This window comes from Pristis pectinata, chromosome 6 (genome assembly GCF_009764475.1).
Source record: "Pristis pectinata isolate sPriPec2 chromosome 6, sPriPec2.1.pri, whole genome shotgun sequence".
Taxonomy (NCBI): Eukaryota; Metazoa; Chordata; class Chondrichthyes; order Rhinopristiformes; family Pristidae; genus Pristis; species Pristis pectinata.
The window spans coordinates 103,268,922-103,289,049 of record NC_067410.1 but is presented as its reverse complement, the minus strand read 5'-3'; the positions used below and the strand labels follow the sequence as shown (position 1 = coordinate 103,289,049).

At 42.9% G+C, this 20,128-nt stretch overlaps 1 protein-coding gene across 2 annotated transcripts in view; it reads left to right on the top strand.

The window, feature by feature from the left end:
- The window catches only part of wwtr1 (WW domain containing transcription regulator 1), a 146,878-nt gene extending 132,632 nt beyond the window's left edge, over window positions 1–14,246 (top strand). For both annotated transcript variants that reach the window (XM_052017489.1, XM_052017488.1), the window contains exons 5-7: window positions 8,055–8,200; window positions 8,381–8,478; window positions 10,634–14,246. In XM_052017489.1, coding sequence (XP_051873449.1) covers window positions 8,055–8,200; window positions 8,381–8,478; window positions 10,634–10,839 — 450 coding nt within the window. In that variant the 3' untranslated portion in view covers window positions 10,840–14,246. The remainder of the gene's footprint in view (window positions 1–8,054; window positions 8,201–8,380; window positions 8,479–10,633) is intronic.
- Window positions 14,247–20,128: the final 5,882 nt, after the last annotated feature.

Genomic DNA, 20,128 nt, shown 5'->3' with positions numbered 1-20,128 from the left:
TTAGACAGGCACTTGAATAGGCAAGGCAGAGAAGGATGCGGTCCTAATGCGGACAAATGGGTTTGTGTAGATGGGCAAAAAGGTCGGCATGGACCTGGTGGGCCGAAGAGCCTGTTCCTGTGCTGTACGACTCTATGGCTGTGCACAGAGGTCTCTTCACCCACATAACACCCAGGGCAGCAGTGACTGGGTGACGTTACCACATCCCCCTTTTATCTATCAAGATGCTTGGATGGCTTTCTTTCTTCCTGCCACATCCTTGGGCACACATTTGGTTGAAAAGCTCGCATTGATGACCATTCAATGACAAAGGCATTTTACTTCTCACCAAGTAATTCAGGAAACAGGAAAAAGAAATCCCAACTAAACTTAAAATGTTGGTAAAGGTGTACGTGAACTTTCTGATAATATTGAACAGTGCCATCTACAAATTCCCTTCCATGTCACACATTGTCCCAACTTGGAAATATATCGCTGCTGGGTCTAAGTCCTGGAGCAAACACTATGGGAGTAGCTTTGCTTGAGGGACTGCACCTGTTCAAGAAGGTGGCTCACTCCCATGTTCTTAAGGGCAGTCAGGGATGGGCAAAAATGCTGGCCTTTCCAGTGATGGCTACATTCCTTGAATGTTTGAAGGCATGTGTTGAATGAAATGGACCAATGTCTCCTGGAGTTTTGAAAGATGAAAGGTGACTGCTTTGAAAAGTACCACATAGATAAGAGGGTTGGCAGCTGTGTTACTGGGATCCTGTTTCTCCAGGTTGGAGAACCTGGAACAGTGTTAGAGTCTCAGTTAAGAGATTGGCCATTTAGAACTAAAGTGAGGGTGGTGAAGCTCTGGAATTCTTTACTCTGAGGACTGTGAATGCTCAGTGGTTCACTACAGGCAGAGCAGGAGCAGCAGTCTCCATAAATTACCTGATGACTAGGCTGTAAATTTGTGTCTGTGCCTGCATACACAACTCAGGCTGAATAGACTGTGGTCATCAACTGGTGTGTGCAAGGCCAATATCAGGGATGACATACAAGCAAGTGGAAGTCGGTCTTCTGGGCCTGGAAGATCTCAGTGTAATTGGGAATTGGTTTATTATTGTTACATGTACCGAGGTACAGTGGAAAACTTTGTTTTGCATACCATCCATACAGATCATTTCACCACATCAGTACATCAAGGTAGTACAAGGGGAAGCAATAACGGAATGCAGAATAAAGTGTTATAGTTATAGAGAAAGTGCAGTGCAGGCAGACAATAAGGTGCAAGGTCTTGACGAGGTAGATTTGACGAGGTCAAGAGTTCATCTTATACAAGAGGTCTGTTCAATAGTCTTGTAACAGAGCCTGATGGTACATGCTTTCAGGCTTTTGTATCTTCTGCCTGATGGGAGGGGTGAGAAGAGAGAATATCCAGGGTGGGTGGGGTCTTTGATTATGTTGGCTGCTTTACCGAGGCAGCGAGAAGTGTAGACGAAGTCCCTGGAGGGAGGTTGGTTTTCGTAATGGACTGAGCTGTGTCCATGACTCTCTGCAGTTTCTTGCGGTCACGGGCAGAGCAGTTGCCGTACCAAGCCACGGTGCATCCAGATAAGATGCTTTCTGTGGTGTATCAATAAAAGTTGGTGAACATGAGCAGTGAACACATTGTAAAGTTCTCAGGGACCACCCGGCCTGGATTGACACATTTTAGGCACTTAGTGAGTTGTGGTGCCAGGGATACAGGAAAAGCAGGCTTGAGGAACAAGATGAGTCATCATCTTATGAGATGTCAAATTCATCATGTATCAGCCAGTCAGTAGATAAGATCTTTATTAGTCACATGTACATCGAAACACACAGTGAAATGCATTTTTTGTGTAGTGTTCTGGGGGTGCAGCCCGCAAGTGTCGCCACGCTTCCGGTGCCGACATAGCATGCCCACAACTTCTTAACCCGTATGTCTTTGGAATGTGGGAGGAAGCCGGAGCACCTGGAGGAAACACACACAGACATGAGGAGAACGTACAAACTCCTTACAGACAGCAGCGGGAATTGAACCCGGGTCGCTGGAGCTGTAAAGCGTTACGCTAACCGCTACACTACCATGCCTATCTCACTTTACTTCAATACCCAATTTGATTTCCTTTAAAATAAAACATATAAAACTAAAGCTGGTTACTGATTTGCTTCATGTTACACCAATGGGCAAAATTAAAACCTTTTTGTTTGCAATCTGGACATCATTAATCTTAATTATTTTTATTGGCTGAAGTGTTGACCATTACAGGTGAGTTCTCCCAAATCTCTCACTTGCAATTTACACATACAAATTTAATATGTTGCCCAGCCACTTGAACCCGCTCCTCCATTTCACAAGAACATAAAAACATGGAACAGTACAGCACAGGAACAGGCCCTTAGAGGATGTGCATTTAAGGTGAGAGGGGGGAAGGTTTAAAGGAGATATGTGGGGCAAGTTTTTAAACAGTGGGAGGTGCCTGGAACAGGCTCCCAGGGGTGGTGGTGGAAGCAGATACGATAGTGGCGTTTAGGAGGATTTTGGACAGACATATGAATATACAGGGAGTGGAGGGATATGGATCATGTACAGGCAGAAGAGATTTAGTTTAATTTAGCACCGTGTTTGGCACAGACACCGTGGGCTGAAGGGCCTGTTCCTGTGCTGCACTGTTCTATGTCTTTATGTTCTTGTGAAATGGAGGAGCGGGTTCAAGTGGCTGGGCAACGTATTAAATTTATATGTGTAAATTGCAAGTGAGAGATTTGGGAGAACTCACCTGTAATGGTCAACACTTCAGCCAATAAAAATAATTAAGATCAGCAATGTCCAGATTGCAAACAAAAAGGTTTTAGTTTTGCCCACTGGTGTAACATGGGGCAAATCAGTAACCAGCTTTAGTTTACTTGTTTTAATGTAAAGGAAATCAAATTGGGTCGTGAAGTAAAGTGAGATACTGACTGTCTGATACCTGTTTCACAACAGTGCACAAACAAAAGATCAACCCAATGCATTTAGAAAGTCTTAATCCCATTTCTGAAGAACTCAGATTACAGAACCAGTCACCACCCCCACAGATATATTCATTTCATTCTTCAGCCAGTCCTGATCAAGAGGAAAGAAAGATCTACATTTACCTAGCCCCTGTCACATTCATTTCAAAACCTCCCAAGGTGCCTTAAAGACAATGAAGTACTTTTGAAGTGGAGTCATATTGTACTGTGGTGGTCAGTTTGTGCACAGCAAGCTCCCACAGAAAGAAGCAAGCTTTAATATCTAGACAATATAACTTTAGGTGTGACTTGAGTTTCAGTTATTGATTAAGCTTCTTATCGATTAAGGAGTTTCAGTTAAGCTCACCTCTTCTGTAGAATAGTGCCAAGGAATTTTTCACACTAACTGAGAGGGCAGGTGGGACTTCAGTCTAAAGTCCTACATGAAAGCTGACAGCTACAACAGTGCAGCACACCCCTCAGTACTACACTGGAAGGCTGGCCTAGATTTTTGTGCTAAAGTTACTGGAGTGGATGTTGAACCCACAATCTCCTGTCTCAGGGATGAGAATACCAGTGACTAAACCACAGATGACTAAAGTTGTCAGCATTTCCTATTTGTAAATCCCAGATCTCTTTTGAACTCTTGTGTTAATTGACATTCTCCTTTAGTGACCTTATCTGGTTTAGAGTAAGATAAAAAGGGGCCATTAAAATGCAGAGACTAATTTTGTGGCACATTGTTGGGTGAGAATAGCACTTGATGCAAAAAACAGAAAACTCTGCCAATTGGTCACAAAGGCCAAATACATCCACTGGGCCTATCCCTTCCCTGTGGTAATGTCCTTACTCAAACCCTGGTAGGGTTACCACATCTGTGAATCAGCAATGGCAATGAATGCTTTAGAAGTTGTCCAACATGGAGTAATGCAGAAAGTGAAAACAGTAATTGTGAATCCCCATTGTCTGCTCCCAGCAGTGACACATGTGCACTGGTAATGGACACATTGCTGGAATTTCTAACCGGAGATACTGACATTTGGACCAAATTTTATTAATGGCCAGCTGGTTCACATACTCATTTCTTGTTGGATGTGGGTCAAAGTCAGAGTCAAAGTCGAGTTTATTGTCATCTGCACAAGTCCATGTGTGCACAGGTGCAATGAAAAACTTACTTGCAGCAGCATCACAGGCACATAGCATCATATAAGCAGCATTCACAAGAAAAACGTAAATTAAAGACAAGATAAGATGTTTTTATTAGTCAGGTGTACATCGAAACACACAGTGAAATGCATCTTTTGCGTAGAGTGTTCTGGGGGCAGCCCGCAAGTGTCACCACGCTTCCGGTGCCAACATAGTATGCTCACAACTTCCTAACCCGTACGTCTTTGGAATGTGGGAGGAAACCGGAGCACCCGAAGCAAACCCACACAGACACGGGGAGAACATACAAACTCCTTACAGACAGCAGCTGGAATTGAACCCGGGTCACTGGCGCTGTAATGGCGTTACGCTAACCGCTACAATGCCGTGCCTGCCCACATAAACATAAATTTAAACATAAGGTATAACAATTTTTACAAGAAAAGACAAATAGAACAAAAAGGAAAGTCCATTTTAGTATAAAGTGGTCAAAATGGTCATAGTGTTGCTAAGTTCTAGTGATTAGTGTTTTGGGGTTGGTTCAAGAACCGAATGGTTGAAGGGAAGTAGCTGTTCTTGAACCTGGTGGTGTGGGACTTCAGGCCTCTGTACCTCCTGCCCGATGGTAGGGGTAGACTGTTGAGGTAATGTAGAAAGAGCTCTGCACTGATCCTGCCTCAGGAGCGCTTGATGCCCTCACTGGTATAAAGTGGGGTTGCATGAGGGTGGCACAATGACTCAGCGGTTAGTGCTGTTGCCTCACAGCTCCGGGGAAATGGGTTCAAACCTGACCTCGGCTGCTGTCCATTTTGAGTTTGCACATCCTCCCCGTGACCGTGTGGGTTTCCCCCAGATACTCCAGTTTCCTTCCACACCCCAAAGATGCATTGATGGCTAACTGGCCACTGTAAGTTATCACTTGGTGTGGGAAGTGGCAGAAGTATCAAAAGGAATTTGATAGGCAATGTGTAAGTGAGAATAAGTTGCTGGGGTAGAAGGGAACAACATGAAGAAGAATGGGGAGCATCTCCCCGGGAACCAATATACACCTGATGGGTTAAACGACCACCTTCTGTGCCTTTAAAAGTACTGAGTAGGCAGGCTGTTGGTTAACGTTGGGAGTGGTGGAGATTTTCTATTACATAGAACTTAAGAACACAGAAGCAGAACATTCGGCCCAACATTTTCTGGTGCTTATGCTCCACATAAGCCTCATCTCATTCCCATTCATCTCTTCCATCAGCAAACCCTTGCATTCCTTTGTCCCTCAGCTACTTATCTAGATCCCCTTAAAATGCACCCATGATATTCACCTCAATTGTGTCCTTGAGGGCTCTGTCAGAAGGTGGTGAGTTCAAGTCCCACTCCAAAGAATGGAGCACAAGACCAAGGTTGAAACTTTAGTGGAGTACTCGAGAAGGTGCTGCAATGTCGGAGATACCTACTTTTGGTAGAGACTAATCTGGGGCTCCATCTGTCTTCTCTGGGGTGCAAAAGTTACCAAAACTATTTGAAGAACAGCAAGGCATCTCTCCTCACTATCCTGGCCAATGTTTGACTCTCAAGTTATGCCTTCAATCAGGGAGTCTGATCATTCCCTAATCGGTGCCTGTGCACAACTCGACTTATCCTGAGGTTACGAAAGGCACTATATGAATGTAAGTTCTTTCTTTAGTAACTTCCACGCCCATACTCTTGGTGAAGGAAATAAAAACACAAAAAAAAACAAGAAACATTCACAGGTCAGGCAGCATCTAATGGAAGAGAAACAGAGTTATTGTTTCAGGTGGGACAAGGAGTCTCCCAGCATTAGCTCTGTTTGTCTTCCCACAGATGCTGCCTGACCTGCTGAGCATTTTCTATTTTTATTTCAGATTTCCAGCATCTGCAGTTTTTTTGATTTTCTCTTCTTCTGCTGGCCATCATTTCTGCCCAAGAATTCATTCTCCCTAAAAATATATTACCACCCAGGCTGAATGAGCACTGCATGATGGACCTGTTTAGAGAAGCAAACACTGAACTCTGGGTGTACATTTTATGATCTTCACTGGGATCATATATTGTCGTGCGGTGCCTGTTCAACAGGGGTGGTAATGTGGTATTTATGATGAGCTCTTTGGCAGTAAGTATAAATAGTGGGCAGGCAAGCAGAAACCAGTCAGTTAAATCTAATAAATCTACAGAATGAATCGTGTTGCCCAGACACGTCTGCCCGATGTAACATGGAGTGGGGGAGGGGAGCGAGGGAGGGGGGGAAGAGGATCCATTGGCTGAAAAAACAGAACCATTTCACAATCCCCTGCTTGCATGCAGTCTGTCAGAAAATGCTGGGTAAAAGAGCTCAACTGCAGTGGGGAGATGGCAGGAGGCACTTTGTGGATTCAAGCCCATAAGAACCTTTGTATTTCAAGCAACATTCTTGGTTGAAGTGTCTTCTGGTCTGCACCAGCAGCTGCCGACACAGCCTATTCCTGCATATTTGTGTTTGGGCTGCAGCTGCTGGGAATCCCTTTGAACGGAGCAACAAGGCTCTTGTTGGTGACCACATTTTGTTTCGGTTGAACAATTGATGAATTTGAACATCCATTCTCATCCCAACAGGTTCAATGTCCAAAAGGGGAAATAATTTGTTTTAGAAAATGAAGTTTTCATTTGAAAGGTAGTGGGAGGGTAATCTTTATTTGGAAATATAATGTGTTGAATGCCTATTCTAATATTCAGTTTCAATTAAGTTAATGCTTGGAGTGCAATGGATGGATAATGCTAAGATGTCCGCTTAGTGATCAAAGACAAATATCTACCCTGGTTTGTTCTTTATCTCAGTAGCCAGAGGTCAAATCAGAGGTTAAATCATAACAATCAACAATTCAACCTCTTTCTTTGCATGCCTCCCTGTTTCTCTATTAGTATTAAAAGAATGACCAATGAAATCACTACTGTGTAGCAAAATGCTACCAGTTTTCCAAACCACAGGGAATTCCAGAGATTGGCGAAGGAAGTGACATTTTGGAACTATTTCTAAAGGTAACAACACACACTCTGACCTGGTTCTGTAAATTACTTTAATCCAGCCTTAATCTTTTGTATTATATATTGACAAACCTTGTCACACCATTGAGAGTCTTGCCTTGTGTAGAAAGTATTGACCCATATATAAAAAACCATAGAATCTTTAATAGAGCATGTGAGAGAGAACAGGTTACTGGGTAACAAATGATGGATTAGGGATTATTCTGAGAGACATCATAAATTCAATGGACCAAATGGGCTCCTTTTGTGCCAAAAGAAAATATGTGATAATTCTGGTAACACCAAGTAAATTATTCAGCAGTGAGAAAGAAAATGGCAAAAATGGAACAATGTGAGCTCTTCTACATATTGCAGCTTTGAAAGAAAATTCCTAGGTGCTTTTCAGATAATGTATTGCATATTCACCAGACTGGGACTAGGTCCTGGGTTCTTGGGATGACATGTCTGTCAAATGAGGAGAGATTGTGGAAACTATGCCTCTATTCTTAATTTCAAAGAAAGCATCCTCTTTAAGTACCATTTTGCCATCTAGTTTGAACAAAGGCTGCACAATAGATTGATGTAGAAGAATGGGAAATGGCTTTATTGTAGCATGCAAAATTCTCAGAGAGCTCAGCAGGGTAGATTCAGAGAGATGTTCCTCATTCTGTGAGTATGTGTGTGAGTCTACCTGTCTGTGTGTTTGTCTCACTGTGGGTGCGTGCATGTCTGTGCGTGCGTGTGTGTGTGTGTGCGCGCGCGCGCGTGTGTGCCTTTCTGTTTGTGCTTGTTGAGATTGCATTCTTCATCTGAGTCAGAAGTTCTCAAGATTTAAGAGCTAATTCTTTCTAGTTAAATGGGAGTTTTTCCTCTTCACGGTCGGCACTCGGTTACAGCTTCTGTGTTTCTTTCAGGAGAAGGCCTTATATAATCAGATTCCCAATCAGATTCCCATTGAATCAGAAAACATCCCCACAGCCCAGAATGCTGTCTCGACACCAGCTATGACACAGGAGATGCATGCCATCACAAATAATGGCTCGGACCCCTTCCTCAGCAGGCAAGTTGTGTTTTAATTTACAAGAGATGAATTCCAGATCCAGCTGGCAACAGCCTTTTATTTTGCCGGTGGTATTGGTTTCAGAAAGCGTTAATAACTGACTTCCCTTTCTCTTCCACTTCACATCCCTTTTCTTCTCCAACTCTGCTACTGCCACTTCCCACTGGTCTTCATGTACAGTGGACCATACCACTCACGCCAGGCAAGTGCAGACAGTGGTTTAGGATTGGGAAGAACACCTGAAGACTTCCTGGGGCATGTGGAAGAAATGGATACAGGTGAGTTCAGAGTAATGGGGCATGTTTTCTTTCTTGACGATTTCATATGGCTGAGTGCTAATTTAAGAGCAGTGAACCTTAAATATGTAACTAGTTTGTGAAGGATTTCTTGGTATAAGTCACACATTTTCAAAAAGCACAATTGGTATTGGTTTATTATTGTCACTTGTACGGAGGTACAGTGAAAAACTTGTCTTGCATACCGATCGTACAGGTCAATTTATAAATGAAAGCAAAAAAAAATACATCAAAAGAGACACTATTTAAAACACTCATTTAACTCCAGAGGAAAATCTAACAATTTTTACATTTGAGATGTATGCGCTGTACATGGTGTGATAGGTCTTTGTAATCTGGATCAGGAATTTTCATTCCAGTGGGAGCAAATAAGCTGTTCTGTTGGACCTCTGTGTAATGATAGTGAGTGAGAATGGTTTGGAGTTTATACCCTGTGTTGCAATTCCGTGCAATGTATTAGAATTCTACTTAATGCGACTGAAGTGCATCGGAATTCTATACAGTGTGAGTAATGGCAAGCAGCTTAGTCCATTGCAATTCTGTCCAGTATTTTTGGGTCCTGAACTTGTGAAAGGTTCTCTGAATCTCATGAATTGGAGATTGTCCTAGTAATGGGAGGACTTTGTTTTGGGACATTGTGCTCTGTCTTCAAGTCTTCTGTTCTGGCACAGCCCAAGTTCCTTCCAACACTGAAATTTCCAGGGTTAGAATTCTATCACGTGAAAATAAACGGGAGGTGGTTTGGCCCTTTGGAATTCCATGCAGGTGTTGGATTTCCTTACAATTCAACTGGTGAGGAATGAAAAGCAAAATCCTGCAGCTGTTAAGAATCTGAAACAAAGAGCACTGAGGCAACATCCAAGAAGGGAAAGACGAAAGTGCTTCAGTTGTTAAATGCAAACAGACATACAATCATCATGTCTTTCTTTTCATATTCAATTTTGGGGTTGCTGGCAAGGCCAATGTTTACTGCCTATCCCTAACTGGCTTTGGGAAGGTTGTGGTGGGGTGCCTTCTTGAACTGTTGCAGTTTTTGGTGAAGGATCACCTCATAGCAACAAAGAAAACTGCAAACATTTCAGATGTATCCCACTACCTGAAACATTAACAATTTTCTCTCTTTTGTACAAAGTGACTTTCTTGATATGTTGTTTTGGCAAGTTCTGTTCTTATATTAGTGATTTGGTAAATTGGAATCCTACTCTGGATGTGAAGGGTAAATAGATTGGGCCAGATTCCTGAAATGAAAACAGAAATGCTGAGGATGTTTGGCAGGTCAGGCAGCATCTGTGGGGAGAGAAACAAATGAAGGGTTATTGACTTGTTTCTCTCTCTCTGTATGCTTCTGATCTGCTGAGTGTCTCTGTGTTTTCTGTTTTTGTTTCAGACTTCTGTAGTTTTTTGGTCTTGATTGGACCAGATTCCTTCTACACAGTGGAACTGATCAGCCATTAGTTTGGTTAACTAGATGCTGTAACGTATGTGGAAGCTTTCAGTTACTTTAACCTACCAGTGGCCCTCCAGTATCTTGGAGAATGCTTATAGATGTCACAGACTTTCTGATGTATAAATAAGATATTTATTTATTAGTCACATGTATGTCGAAACACACAGTGAAATGCGTCTTTTTGCGTTACTGAGAATGTGCTGCGGCAGCCCGCAAGTGTCGCCACTCTTCCAGCGCCAACACAGCATGCCCACAGCTCCTAACCTGTACGTCTTTGGAATGTGGGAGGAAACTGGAGCACCCGGAGGAAACCCACGCAGACACACGGGGAGAACGTACAAACTCCTTACAGACAGTGGCCAGAATTGAATCGGGGTCGCTCTCAGTGTAATAACATTACGATAACCGCTACACTACCATGCCCCCCAAAACTCAGATACAAATTAGGCAATCCACTCCCAGCTGAGTCACTGCAAGAGCCTGAGATCTGAAATGAACTGCTTGTATTATGAAGCAAATGAAAACGACTAAAAGTGCTCCACAGCCAAAATTGCAGCATAAACAAATACTTTTGATCATTTTGTTATGTCGTTTCTAAGGGAGAGTCTGTGGTTTGTTGGCTTTGGGCTTGTGTGAGGTACATGCATTTCAGTGGAGCTCCAAGTAAATTTGATCTGCTTTTACTCACAGGAGAAATGGGACAGACTGCAATGACCACAAATCAGCCCAGTCGTTTCCCTGACTTCCTGGACTCCCTGCCTGGAACTAATGTGGATCTTGGGACCCTGGAAGGCGAGGACCTGATGCCAAGCCTGCAGGAGCCCTTTGGGTCGGACATCTTGCCTGACGTGGAGTCCAGCCTCAATCCGAAGGAGACTTTCCTCACTTGGTTGTAATCACTGCAGGAAGCAAGAGGAAGGAAGGAAGGAAACTGAAAATGGAAATTGAGATGGAGTTACCTTTTCTGCTTGGATCAGAGGCACAGTGCCTCAAGTAGTGCTTTTTGTTTGCCTGACAACTTTTATGTTCGCCCCTACACCCCGAAGTGGTATATGCTTGTCATTTAACTAAAGGCGGCTAGCAGTATTTTATATGAACTATATCCTAGAACTATCTCGATATCTTTGAGCTTCCACATAATCATGGGATTAACCTCTAGTAGAAGATCAAAGATTCCACTGCTTGTCCTGTCTTGCATGGCCAAATGGATGATTCTTTTTCCTTATTATAATATTATTATATTATTAGCAACTAAAGGAGGATAAAAAAAAATTGAACTTAAGAGATTAACCATTTGTTTTGCAACTGGGAGTCTGTTTGGTTCAAGCTTGATGGAAAGGTAGGGTGGGAGAGGGGGAGGGTGGGGTTTGGGGAGGAGCATTCATACACTAGTAGTTTTGGTGACCTTTTATCAGGAGATTGAAGTGATGCCAAGCACCTCTCATCTATTTAACATGAACAGAGCTTTAAATTTGTTTGTATTGTTCAATATATAAAATAATGTACAAAAAGGTGAGCAAGTTTGGAGTCCAAGTTTGGTCGTCATGACGATGGTAGCCATTGGCACATGAGGCACCTCTGCAGTTTTGGTGGTTCATGTCGCAGCTATATATTACCCTGTCATTTGCTATTACTTATTTCTCATGACCTAGATGATAGGTTTATCACAGTCACACATCCTACCTTTGCCTGTTATATTTACTGGAGGTGTTAAAGATTTTAAAGCAGTCTTTAACACCTCTGTAAAAAGAGTGGACAGGGCAACATAGTGTGAGCATGCTGAATCCCTTAATTTCACCATTAGCTTCTAGGCATCTCAATTTTCAAAGCTTTGAGATTATAATGTAGCTAAATTTAATGATATACCCTCATAGTTTGTTGTTATAATGCTATATGCTGTAAAAATAGACTTTGCAAAAAAAAGCTACCACATTTTTATCAAGTGACAACTTAAATCATTTTTTATGAAAACTTTTTTTAATTATTATTGTAAGGAAACTTGGATTTTGGATTTTTATCACATTGAATACTCGAATTGTTATACAATTTTTTAAAAAGTTGGAATTTTCATCGGCTCTTAAGTAAGAACCCAGAATGATAAAGAAGGAAAAGCTGTAATGGATTGGGAACATTCATGGAGGAACGGGATGTATTATACAAGTTGGGAGTAGGACGGAATGATGGATTTGTACCTTTGTTGTGATGGGTTGTGGGTCAAAGTCCATATGAAGATGCCCTCATTACAAAATAAGGCCTGATACACTGTTCTAAACAGTCTGAAGGAACTTACCCAATCCCACTTGACCAACAACAGAGTCCCTTCTTCGGGGAATTGGGTCAAGAACGTAGGGGGGAGGGTCGGAGAAAGTGGTTGATATAAAATGAATTGGCGGTAAATATTAATCATTCATTTTAACTACAAGCGGTGAGGTTGGACCTGCCAATGCAGTCTGTAGCATGCACTCTTCACGAAAGGCAGTGCCTGATGTATGGGACTGTATTAAAAACTCTGTGGCTGCTCTTTCTCTGTATTCACGTAAGTGCCCAACACCCAGACTCAGTATAAAGCGTGGGTATGGGATTTGCAGGACCTACTTTAACCACCTTGTATCCCTCCCCCACCTCCCTTTTACTGATGAGCAGTTACAGCAAGGTCACCAAATGAAAAATAGTGGAACAAAAAATAATGCAGTATTGGACAGAGAAAGTTGTTGAGCTTGTTTCATGCATTATGCTCTGTGGTTTGTACATGAGACCCTCTGTAAGTGAAATATCCCTGGGACAGGCAGTGCAGAAGCAAGAGATTGTAATGGAAGACAGACCTTAATACTTGTTTAAAGGCAAGTTAAGGCCTCAGAGCCAATGTCCCATCACCCCAACCTTGGCATGATACTCCAGTTCCCTTGCCTTTGTTGCATGTGTTTCTGAAGGTGTGTGGGGTTTTGGGTGGGTGGGATTATGAGTGATTGGGTGGACCTTGTGGTAGTGAGGATTTGCAATCAAGGGAAGTAATCACTTCATGTTCACTTTAGCCAGTGGTGGGAGAGATACTGGAGTGTGGGGTGTTGGAGGAGACTCAAGGCCCGGCTCTTTCCCTGGACTCTCTGTTCCTCGCACCAAGAGGTAGAAGGACAGAAAATGGTGAGTGACCAGAAACAAATGGGGTTAAGGAAGCTGTCCTTCGCCTCTCTAATATAATCTGAATTTATCAACTTCCTTCAGATATGGAAGGCTCTTTCCTTACAGAATTGGCACTGTGTCTGATTTTTTTTAAAGAAGCTTGGAATCTTAATGTGAGTTGAGTGAATTGCACTTTTAGACCTTATAGTTAACTAGTTTCTCTTATTATTGTAAATTTGTGTTAATCAACTGACCTTTTAGTATCTCTTACCAAACTCTGCTGAAGCTTCTGCGTTATCAATGTATACTCGAATCTGGGCAGTGAGGAGGATCTTTGAATTGAGTGTTCAGAATCTAACCTGCCAAGGCAGTGATATCACCTGAGGCAGTTCTCCCCTTCAAAAGTGTCTGTAACCTCCTTTGTAATGGAAGTTGGCCAATGGATCTAGAAATTATCCAGAAGGAGTGCGTATAGTGACCATTGCTTGTCATCCCCTCGTATACTGAACAGGCCACAATATTTATCACAGCTCTTAGGATAAGGGCAAAATTCACAAGTTGGTCTTTGGTGTATCCAAGATGTGTGTGTGTGTGTTTGGCTGTTGGCTGTACTCACCTCCACACTTTTGGTTGTCTGCAGTGGAATGGATAATGTAAGGACAACTGGCAACCAATACTTGCATCTAGCACTGGCAGCTGAAGACAGATGTCTCCCCTTGGCAGTATTGAGGAACTTCATGGAAGGTACAACATGGGATTTGTAAAATAGAAAGGCAGCGGGGAACAGGTGAGAAAGTTAGGATGACGACAATATTTTAAGTATAATTTTGGATAATCTAGAAAAGGAGTATTGGAGCTCAAATGCAAATTGGACAAAGCCTGCTTGCGGGCACATCAGTCTGAGCTTCTGAGAACTGCTTCAGAAATTGGGATTATCAGTTTAAAATATATTACTTCTATTACACTGCAAGCATTTTTGTCACTCGATTTATTCATACAGTATGGAAGTTTAGTATGTTTGTGTCCTTATTTTTTGAACTTGGGTTATTTTGTACTGAGATGTGTGAACATTGCCTGTAGCAGGGTAAACATACAAGTTGTATGTAAACACAGTTCAGTTCTGGTTTAAATCCTTGCAGTTCTGTACTACAAGCTTTAAAAAAATAAATATAATTGGATTTTATCTTTTGAGTGTTTGTTTTCATTTTACCATCCACTTGGATAAAGCTCTTTGTTCCTAATATCCTATCAGGGATTTACCTTGGCCTATCAGGCCAATGCCTCCTCATATTCTACAACAGAAAGCATTGGATTTAAATCTGCTCCAGAGATGTGGAGCTTAGAACAGCTCAGTACTCCAGGAGTGGTCTAACCAGGGCTCTGGGTAACTGCAATGTAACTTCCATCCACCTACCCGTTTCTGACGTAAAGGTTAGTAAAAAAGATGCATATTATGATTGGGAGTAAACACTTCAGCCTCTTGATCTCTCTCCACTATTAATCGCTTATCTGCATTCTGCACTTCCATCTATCCACTAATATTCTTTCACCCCCTTGCTTATCAAGGATATATTTACCTCTGTCTTAAAAATATTCAAAGACCCTGCTTCCACCGCACTTTGCCAAAGAGAGTTCCAAAGACTCATGATTCGCCGAGAGATAAAATTTGCTTCTCTTAAATGGGGTGATCATTTATCTTTAAACCGTGACCCTTAGTGTGATGTTTTCCCGCAAGAGGGATAATCCTTTCCATAGTCACTCAAGATTGAACACTCTTCAGTCACGCCCGCTCTCCCTCTTCTCAACTGAATACAAGCCCAGCTTGTTCACCCTTTCCTCAAGGACAATGTGCCCTTTTCAGGAGACGCAAGAAACTGCAGATGCTGTAATGCAGAGCAACACACAATCTGCTGGAGGAACTCAGCGGGTTGAACAGCATCTGTGGGAGGGAAGAAATTGTCCTGATGCAGGGTTTTGACCTGAAAACTTAGAAATTCCTTTTCCCCCCATAGATGCTGCTCAACCTGCTGAGTTCCTCCTGCAGATTGTTTGATGCCCTTTCTGGGTATCAGTCCAGTAATCCTACTCTGAACTGCTTCCAATGCATTGGATGATACAAAAATAAAAGATGATATGTCTTTATTGGTCACATGTACATTGAAACACACAGTGAAATGCACCTTTTGCGTCGAGTGTTCTGGGGGCAGCCCGCAAGTGTTGCCGGGCTTCCGATGCCAACATAGCATGCCCACAACTTCCTAACCCGTACGTCTTTGGAATGTGTGAGGAGACCGGAGCACCAGGAGGAAACCCACGCAGACACGGGGAGGACACACAAACTCCTTACAGACAGTAGCGGGAATTGAATCCGGGTCGCTGGCTCTGTAATAGCGTTACACTAACCGCTACACTACTGTGCCTGCCCGAACATCCTTCCTTAAGTAAGAAGACCAAAACTATACACAGTGCTCCACATGTGATCTTACCAATGCCCTATATAAAAGCAGAGCTCCCTATCTTTGTATTCAATTTCCCTTGCAATAGATAATAACGTTCTGTCAGCTTTCCCATTACTTGCTGTACCTGAATACTAACCTGAATCATGCACCCGGAGACCCAGATCCCTCTGCAGTTCTGAGCTCAGCAATCCATTACCATTTAGCTGATATGTCAACATGCTGCTTTATCTTCCTGCCAAAATGGACCATTTAAGATTTTCTTGGCATTCTTTCCATTTGCTCCAAACTTAACCCATTTGTATTCCCTTCGTAGTCCCCTTAAGTCCTCTTCACAACTTACTTTCCTACCTATCTTTAGGTTAAAAACAAAGTCAGCAACCTTGTCTTAGGTCCCTCCATCCAAGTCATCTACATATAAGTTGTAAAAAGTTGAGGGTCCAGCATCGATCTTCTTTGGCACATCGCTGCTTACATCTTACCAATCAGAAAGGGACTCTATTTTCCATTAGCCAATCTTGTGTCCACACTAACGTATTACCTCCTACACCATGAGCTTTTATTTTGCAGTAATGTTATCAAATACCTTCTGGAAACCTAAGTAGAATACCTCACTGGTTTTCTTTTATCCACAGTACATTTCTTACTTTTTCCACCTGTCACGTCCCTCTAAGATGACGTGCAGTGCCTAATGTAAAATACACCCACTTCATTGGTGACAGCTTGGGACTGTGTTGTGCGATTTTTAATACTTGAATTTTTTTATACAGTGAGCCTCTTCCAGCCGTTTTGGGAGGTGGGTGGAAATTGATCTCAATTTTGGAATGAAACAAGTAAGAGCTGGTGTGGTTGTACCTTCCCTTGAGACCTTCCATCATTCAATAAGATCATGGCTGATTTGATCTTGGCCTCAATGCCTCTTTTGTCACCGGGTAACTGCCTTTTGTCCAGATACCCACCTTTCTCAGCCTTGAACACACAATGTCTCTGCAGCCCGCTGGAACAGAGAATTCCAAAATTTCATGACCCTCTGACACAAGAAATTCTATGCCCCCTCTGACAATTTAAATCCATGCTCCCTAGTTGTAAATTCATCCATGAAGTAAACCCTGTCAAAACCCCTCAAAAGCTATGTACGTAACATGATACAGGAGACCATTCTGCCCATTGTATCTGTGCTCTCTTCCAGCAAAGCCATCCCATCAGATCCATTCCCCCCTCATCTTATTCCCCTGTAGCCCTGTTACTTATTGTCTCTCACTTGCCCATAGACGCCCCTTTGATTTTCTGCCATTTACCCACACTGAGTGGCAACTTACATTGAGATGTGGGAGGAAACCGGAGCACCCAAACCATACCCAGGCAGTCACAGTGAGGACGTGCAAACTCCGCGCAGGCAGCACCCAAGGTCAGGATTGAACCTGGGTCCCTGGAGCTGTGAGGCGGTGCCATCATACTGTCCCCCATATCAATAATGTCACCTGTCACTCTTCTAAATTCCAAATGAGAATGGGTCCAATCTGATCAATCATTCCTCATAAGACAACCCTTTCTTCCCAGGAATGCACCTGGTGAAACTTCACTCAATAGCCACAAAGAAGGGCTGTCAGTAAGGAGAGCAAAACCATGTGCATAACTCCAGGCGTGGCCTCACCAGCTCCCTGTACAGTTGTAGTCGTACTTCCCTACTTTAATACTCCTTTGCCTTTGCAATAAAGTCCAACATTCCATTTGTCTTCCTAATTATTTGCTGTACTTGCAAGCTAACAAGCACACACAGGACCCTCGGCATAGTTGTTTTCTGTGATCCCTCTCCACTTCAACAATATTTTGCTTTTCTCTCCCTCCTGTTACATTGGAAACCTCACATTTCTCCATATTCTTTGTGAGGGGGATGTCACTTTGTAGGAACGTAGCATGTGGATAATTAGAACAACCACACAACATGCTTGCCAAACAAGCTTTTCTTGTGTGCGATTTTGGCAAAGGTCTTTTTTATGATTACTCAATGCCACAACTTATAAAGGACTCGCAGGAGATGTCAAATACAGGTTATACTTCACTGAACATGGCTGGTCTACTTCCTGATCTTACGCACTGATAAACATGAAAGAACTCTGTGGTATTGTCAGTTATCATAATCTTTTTATTACTAATAAATGACCCAGTACAGTCATTCATAAAATAGCTGACACTAAAAAGACAAACAGATAAAACATTCTTGTCATCTTTCAGATTTAAAATAAGATTAGAGCATGAATGTGCAAGGGTTATTGGGGATAATAATTGCCTGTCCTGGTCCAACCATGTAGATGCCACAGCCAAGAAAGCTCACCAGCGCCTCTGCTTCCTCAGGAGGCTGAAGTAATTTGGCATGTTCCCTTTGACACTCACCAACTTTTATCGATGCACCATGGAAAGCATCCTATGTGGATGCATCACGGCTTGGTATGGCAACTGCTCTGCCCGGGACCACAAGACACTGCAGAGAGCTGTGGACACAGCCCAATCACATCACGGAAACCAGCCTCCCCTCCATGGACTCTGTCTATACTGCCTTGGTGAAGCAGCCAGCATAATCAAAGACCCCACCCACCCGGGTCATTCTCTCTTCTCTCCTCTCGCATCAGGCAGAAGATACAGGAGCCTGAGGGCACGTACCACCAGGCTCAAGGACAGCTTCTATCCCACTGTGATAAGACTATTGAACGGTTCCCTTATACGATGAGATGGACTCTTGAACTCACAATCTACCTTGTTATGACCTTGCACCTTACTGTCTACCTGCAACGCACTTCCCTGTAGCTGTGACACTTTACTCTGTATTCAGTTATTGTTTTTCCCCTGTACTACCTCAATGCACTGTGTAATGAATTGACCAGTATGATCGGTATGCAAGGAAAGTTTTTCACTGTACCTCGGTACAAGTGACAATAATAAACCAATACCAATACCAAATCCTAAAATGGAGATTATGAAATCATAGTACCAGTTAGCAGAGCAGATACTGGGGGAATTTTGATTTAATGCCACTGACTAGTGGAAGATACATTGTACTTGGAGACTGTGTATCGATGGTACTGATCGGCAGGATGTGGAATTTCTTAACAAAATGGAAAGTGTATCCACCAAATTGTTAAATATTTGTGATAAGATTGAATGAAATTCTGAGACATGGAGGAAGATTTTAAGTCTAGGCCTATGAATCTGTTGGAGAATCATCCCATTTCATTTCTATCCAACTCAATGTATGAATATGCAGAGACTGGAGGGATATGGACCTTGTGCAGGCAGAAGGAATTTGTGTTTAATTACTAGTTTAATTAGTTTGGCACAACATCATGGACCGAAGGGCCTGTTCCTGTGCTGTACTGTTCTATGTTCTATTTAAGTGAAATATGGATGGTTTCTCTAATGAGTGATCACTCTACTCCGCCAATTTTATACCTGGGCAATAATTTGAGGATCCAGCCAGCATAATGCACGAAGCCATTAGTCAAAGGATTGCTGCAAAGTTGTGAATACCCTTCGTTCTTTCTGATGTGTGTGTAACGTTGGTGAGTATAACCCAAGTTACAAGCAGAACAGGCACTTCCACACAAAATCCTGGCAATGTTCCACCTATCGGGACGGACAACCTACCTCAGGCTGCTTTACTGGCTGGCAAAGACACTTATTGTTAACAACAGCCCCTTTAGTTCTGCTTCATTTAATTGCTTTTAAGTTAAACAATGCAGGAGTTATTGCTAAAAGCATGAGAAATATAGAGGTGTATAAAGCCATGAGGGGCATAGATAGGGTCAATGCCAACAGTCTTTTCCTCAGGGTTGGGGAATCAAGAACTAGAGGGCATGAGGTTAAGGTGAGAGGGGAGAGATTTAATAGGAACCCGAGGGGCAACTTTTTCACCCAGAGGGTGGTCCGTATACGGAACAAGCTGCCAGAGGAAGTGGTTGAGGCAGGTACATTAACAACATTTAAAAGGTACTTGGACAGATACATTTACTGTAAAGGTTTAGAGTGATATGGGCTAAACACGGGCAAATGGGACTCGGTGAGATGGGAATCTTGGTCAGCATGGACCAGTTGGGCCGAAGGGCCTGTTTCCATGCTGTATGACTCTATGGCTCTATAAGTTGCTGAACAAGTCTGGACATCCCTCCCTTTCTTTTCTTCCTGTGTTTGCTGAAGGCAGAAAGGCTCCAATGGTGGTGTGAATCTGTCTGCCCAAGACAATGTGCTTTGGCAGGTGGATCCAGGGGATTGTGGTTGGGAGACGGAGCTGGAGGTGGAGGGATGGGGTTTTGCAGAGCTGAAGCCAGTATCTTCCGAAATCTCTAGTTCTGGAGGAAGGTCCTGAAGAAGGGTCCTGACCCAAAACATTGACCGCCTGCTTTTCTCCACGGATGCTGCCTGGCCTGCTGAGTTTCTCCAGCATGGTAGTGTTTTTCACCTAGATTTCAGCATCTGCAGTCCTTTGTTTCTCAAGTGACGTGATTGGTTCTGAGACTAGAGTCCCGAATCTATATAAGGGAAACCATGCTGGTCAGAGGCAAGAGCTGGCCTCAGTAGATAGGGGAACATTACTTATTGGATTGACAGTGGATCA